Source organism: Glycine max, chromosome 17 (assembly GCF_000004515.6).
Source record: "Glycine max cultivar Williams 82 chromosome 17, Glycine_max_v4.0, whole genome shotgun sequence".
Classification (NCBI taxonomy): Eukaryota; Viridiplantae; Streptophyta; class Magnoliopsida; order Fabales; family Fabaceae; genus Glycine; species Glycine max.
This window is the reverse complement of record NC_038253.2, coordinates 16,586,792-16,592,552: the sequence shown is the minus strand read 5'-3', so window position 1 is coordinate 16,592,552 and position 5,761 is coordinate 16,586,792. Positions and strand designations below refer to the sequence as shown.

At 39.4% G+C, this 5,761-nt stretch overlaps 1 protein-coding gene across 1 annotated transcript; it reads left to right on the top strand.

Annotated features, from left to right (window-relative positions):
• Positions 1–3,409: 3,409 nt before the first annotated feature.
• Positions 3,410–4,006, top strand: LOC102660393 (uncharacterized). Its single transcript, XM_006601433.1, has one exon. The coding sequence runs from the start codon at positions 3,410–3,412 to the stop codon at positions 4,004–4,006; it is 597 nt and encodes a 198-aa protein (XP_006601496.1).
• Positions 4,007–5,761: the final 1,755 nt, after the last annotated feature.

The window sequence follows — 5,761 nt, the reverse complement described above, 5'->3', positions numbered from 1 at the left end:
TAAGTGCAGCTTCAAGCGTGATAGAAGAATTTGGTAGAGCATCAATATCAAGGCCGTGCGCTAAGCGCGAGATCAGTGCGCTAAGTGCAGCAGTTGTCTTCAACCAGGCTTAGTGCATAACTAGTGCTCAAATCCAGTTATGCTAAGCTCAAATCCACTTACTCGCGCAAAGCGCGAGGGTGGCGCTAAGCGCAACGTCGTGAATTCAGAACCTATTCAAAGCCTATCTTGTGCAGAATTAGGGTAAAGAACTTTTACAACAGATTTTTATAACATTCTAGAGCACACCACATTGCCTATTACGGGAAAAGAGCTCTGGAAGCAGCAAGAGGAGCAGCTTTTGCAGAGATACCTAGGTTTTTTAATCTCATTATTGTTAGGGTTTGTTTTGTAATGGTTGGCTAAATACTCTTGTTGGGGATTTCTAATGAACAACTGATGTAATTATTTTAATATCTAATTGATTGTGTGTCTTGTGTTCAATGCTTCTTTCAATGCTTAAATTCTGTATGCTCTTGGTCTGATCATCCATTTGTGTGCCTGGTTAGGTGACTTTAGCATTGGGAAATGTGTTGTTGCCTTAGAACTTGAATGAAGCAGAATTGAAACTTAGTCCTACAAGAGGGATCTGCGGATTAAGTTTTGGTTTTAAATATGCTGTTACAATAATGTTGTTTGGTCTAAGTCTAGTCCAACAAGAGGGATCTGAGGACAAAGCTTAGGCTAAATTAGTCTAAAATTTCATAAGCTATTTAAGCTAAGTCTAGTCCAACAAATGGGATCTGAGGATGAAGCTTAGTTTAAGTTAGTCTAAACATAGGAGGGCTGTCTAAATTGAGCCTAGTCCAACAATTGGGATCTGAGGACAAAGCTTGGATTGATTCAGTCTAACTGGGGATCGAGGTTTAGTAATTTAGGCTACAACATAGAACACAAAAGTATGATTAATTAGAGAAATATTTTTATATACATCAGCTGGTTTGTTTGAAAGACCCAACACTTCTACCTACTGCTGTCAGTTTTACTTACATGCATTTTTACAGTTTTTAGACTAGACTTAGTTTAACTCTATTCCAAATCATCAATTATCAATGTTTCTTTCAACAATGCCTTATTTCTTAATTTAACCCTGTCTAAGACTAGTTCCCTGAGTTCGATACTCGGATTCATCCATTGTAATTTTAAATACTTGACGATCTGGTGCGCTTTCCGGTAAACCGGATTTCCCTTGAACATATTTGTATAAAGAAAAAGTGGACCAAAAAGTAACTACATGGGAAATCCAACAAAGTATTTATGGCACCGTTGCCGGGGAACAAGATTCAAGAAGAGTTTAGTTCAGTTTTACGACATTGGTTTATATTTTTCTCTTTAATTCATTGATTTTTTTTTGTTCATATTTTAGTTACCGTACATTCATTGTTCTTTTGGACTGGACAATTGCTATTCTGTTTTCTTGTATGTAAAGAAGATCTACTGCAGGTGATTTGATTCCCATTGATTTGGAGATTAACGCCACCTGTAGAAGGCGTAATTCAGATAGAATCAAAATTTTTTTTGCAGGATTGAGAAGCAGCAACAACTCCAGAAAAAGAACCTTGATCTTCCGAGGCATCTTCTAGTTTTCCTATTGCAGGGCATTCTCATATAGAACCTGTTGAAGACCAAATCATGGCTGAAGAGCCAAGAAGAGTAACCCTGGAGGATTATTCAAGTTCTACTATGCCATAATTTTTCACTAGTATTGCACAGCCAGAAGTTCAAGCTCAGACAATTACATATCCTCCTTCCTTGATATAGCTTATTCAAAATAATTTGTTTCATGGTTTACCCAATGAAGACCCTTATGCTCACTTAGCCACCTATATAGAGATATGAAATACTGTTAGGTTGGTGGGTGTGCCTACAGATGCAATCAGGTTGAGTCTGTTCTCATTTTCTTTATCTAGAGAAGCTAAGAGATGGCTTCATTCTTTTAAAGGAAACAGTCTGAAGTCATGGGATGAAATGGTAGAAAAGTTCTTAAAAAAGTACCCCCCCTAAATCAAAGACTGCTAAAGGCAAAGCTTCCATCTCTTCCTTCCACCAGTTTCCAAATGAATCGTTGAGTGAGGCACTTGAAAGATTCAAAGGTTTATTATGGAAGACTCCCACTCACGGTTTTTCAGAACCAATACAGCTCAACATATTTATAGATGGGCTGAGACCACAATGTAAACAACTTTTGGATGCTTCAGTTGGGGGTAATATCAAAATGAAGACCCCTGATGAAGCAATGGACTTAATTGAAAGCATGGCTGCTAGTGACATTGCCATATTGAGAGACCGAGCCCATATTCCTACCAAGAAGAATTTATTGGAGCTAACCTCACAGGACGCTCTGTTGGCACAAAACAAGTTGTTGTCCAAGCAACTAGAGACACTAACAAAAACACTCAGTAAGTTGCCAACTCAGCTTTATTATGCACAAACTTCACATTCTTATATTTTGCAGGTTGCAGGATGTACAATTTATGGTGGAGCTCATGAATCTGGATGTTGTATCCCTAATAAAGAGCAAATTGCACATAAAGTCAATTATATGGGGAATCAGCCCAGAGGCAATTTCAATACAAGTGGATTTCCAGGATTTCAGAACAACCAGCAGTATCAGCAGTAGAGATAGTGGCAAAATCACCCTGGTAACCAATTCTACAGAGACCAGGGTGGTTAATCTACAAGGCCACAACAGCAGATGACAATGTCAATGTCTAATCAAAAGAACATTAAGTCTACAATTAAGAATTTGGAAGTCCAGGTGGGCCAGCTTGCAAAGCAGTTAGCTAAAAGATCATCAAACAGCTTTACAACAAACACTGAGAAAAATCCTAAAGAAGAGTGCAAAGTTGTGATGACTAGAAGCAAAATGGTGATTCAAGCAGAGGAAAGTAGAGTTGATTAGAAGGTGGAGGGATTTAAACAATAGTTGCCTGATGAGCTGGCGTTGGAACCGGTTGATGATTTAGTTGAACTTGAAGAAATTGTTATGGAAGCAGAAGGTGATGAAGAAGGAGAGACACCAATTAGAGATTGTCAAGAGAGAATAAAGAAGAAGGAAGAAAAAGAAAAAGAAGAAGCAGAAGAAACAAAAGAAAAAGAAGAAAAAGTAAAAAAGTTGAAAAATGAAAAACAAAAAGAGAAGGTTGTTGAGACTGAAAAGAAGAAGGGCAAGAGTGAGGCTAACTTAGAAAAGAAGAAAGAGACTACTCCTATTGAATGCAAGGAGGTACCTTATCTGTTGGTACCCTCCCGGAAAGATAAAGAGCGACATTTGACCAGATTTCTTGATATCTTCAAGAAACTGAAAATTACTTTGCCATTTGGAGAAGCACTTCAGCAAATTCCCCTCTATGCCTAATTTTTTAAGGATATGTTAACCAAGAAGAACCGGTACATCCATAGTGACAAAATTGTTGTGGAAGGTAACTGTAGTGTTGTTATTCAACGCATTCTTCCACCCAAGCACAAAGCTCCTGGAGTTGTCATGATACCGTGTTCTATTGGTGAGGTTGTTGTAGGCAAAACTCTCATAGACTTGGGAGCCAGTATCAATTTAATGCCTCTTTCCATGTCCCGGCGACTTGGAGAGATAGAGATAATGTCCACATGCATGACCCTCCAGTTAGTTGACTGCTCCATTACAAGGCCATATGGAGTCATTGAAGATGTTTTGGTGAAGGTTAAACACCTTATATTTTCAGCTGATTTCATTGTCATAGACATAGAAGAGGATGCTGACATTCCTCTCATTCTTGGCTGTCCATTCATGTCTACTGTAAGCTGCATGGTGGACATGGGAAAGAAGATACTGCAGATGGGCATAGAAGATCAAAAGATCAGCTTTGATTTGTTCGAAGAAGACAAAGATCCACCTAGCCAAGATGTCTTTCTGAAAGTGCGTGTGATGAAGGAAAAGAGACCTGAGAAGAAGGTCCTTGAAGTAGGAACTCTGTTGGATCCTGGATAACTGGACGATGCGTCAAGCTAGTGACATTAAAAGAGCGCTTACTGGGAGGCAACCCAGCTTTTCTTTCCCTTTACTATTTTTCATTCTTATCTCTTGCATGTAGTTAGGATATCTTACTTGTGATTGTGATTAATTTTAGCTTGTTTAGTAATAAACAAGGGGTTTTAAGCTTGTGTGAAGAGATAGACAGAAAAAGACTCATAAATTTTTTGCAATTGTCTATCCGCTAAGCGCAGACCTTGCGCTAAGCGCTCAGTCTTCACGTGCTAAGCCTGAGCTTCAAGTGCATAGACCCCTGATTGGTTGGCTGAATAGTTTAGCTAAGGGCACATCACTGTGCTAAGCCCCACATCTTCACGGTAATTGAACTTTAACCAGTGGGCTTAACATGGATGATGCGTTAAGCGCCACTTCTTCTCTAGAAATTTTTTTATTGTAGCCGCGCTAAGCACGCTATCCTGCGCTAAACCCAAATCCATTCTATAACTTGAGTTTTTAAGCTGGGCTTAGCGTGCCAGGAAACGCTAAGCGCCAATCTCTTATGAGTTTTGAAGTCTTGAAAGTGCTCTTAGCGCGACTGTTGCGCAAGCCTGAACTACTCTCTGTAAGTTGAAGCTTGAAGGTATGCCAAGCCTCACATCTCAGGCTAAGTGCATACTACAGAAAGATTTTTGTGTTGCAGAAAGCGCTAAGCGCAGCCTGTCGTTCTAAGCCCCAGATGCTTACGAGACTTTACAACTTCAAGTTGGGCTTAGCGCGAGGCTAGGCAAAGCGCTTGGGTTTTAAACTCAAATGTCATGTTGGCACGCCATGCGCAGCTGTGCGCTAAGCGCGCCATACGAATTTCAGTTTTTAAAAATCAAAGGCATAGGCACTTTAGGTACTACCTTTGCACCCAAACCTCTGCACCTTCTTAACCTTGAGCAATTATGTAATTTCTGCTTGAGTGATCACTGTAGTTTGTCACTTGAGGACAAGTGAATAGTTCTTTCTTTGCTTGAGGACAAGCAAAACTATAAATTTGGGGAAGTTTGTTAGTTGTCTTATATGACTAACTTTTGCATAGAAAACATTTTCTGAAAATTGTATAGTTCCCCCAATTTATGGTTAGTTTGTAGTGATTTTGTAAATAAAACTTGTTTTATGGTTAAAGTTGTCTCTAGAATATTTCCATTAGATTTAATGATGAAATATGTGCAATTTCAGGTGAAAAAGTAGCTAAGCCATGAAGTGCCAAAAGTGACAGTTCAGCTTAGCTCATCAATGGGTTAAGCGCGCATCCATCGCTAAGCACAACTTCAAGCGCGACAGAAGAATCTGGCAGAGCATCAATATCAAGGTCGTGCGCTAAGCGCGAGATCAGTGCCCTAAGCACAGCAGTTGTCTTCATCCAGGCTCAGCACACGACTGGCGCTAAGCTCAAATCCACTTACTCGCGCTAAGCGCGAGGGTGGCGCTAAGCGCAACGTCGCGAATTCAGAGACTATTTAAAGCTTGTCTTGTGCAGAATTAGTGTACATAACTTTTACAGCAAATTTTTACAACATTTCAGAGCACACCAAGATGGAGGCAGCAAGATGAGCAGCTTTTGCAGAGATACCTAGGTTTTGTAATCTCATTATTGTTAGGGTTTCTTCTGAAATGGCTAGCTAAATATCCTTGTTGGGGATTTCTAATGAATAGCTGATTAATTATTTTAATATCTAATTGATTGTGTTTCTTGTGTTCAATGCTTCTTTCAGTGCTTAAATTCTG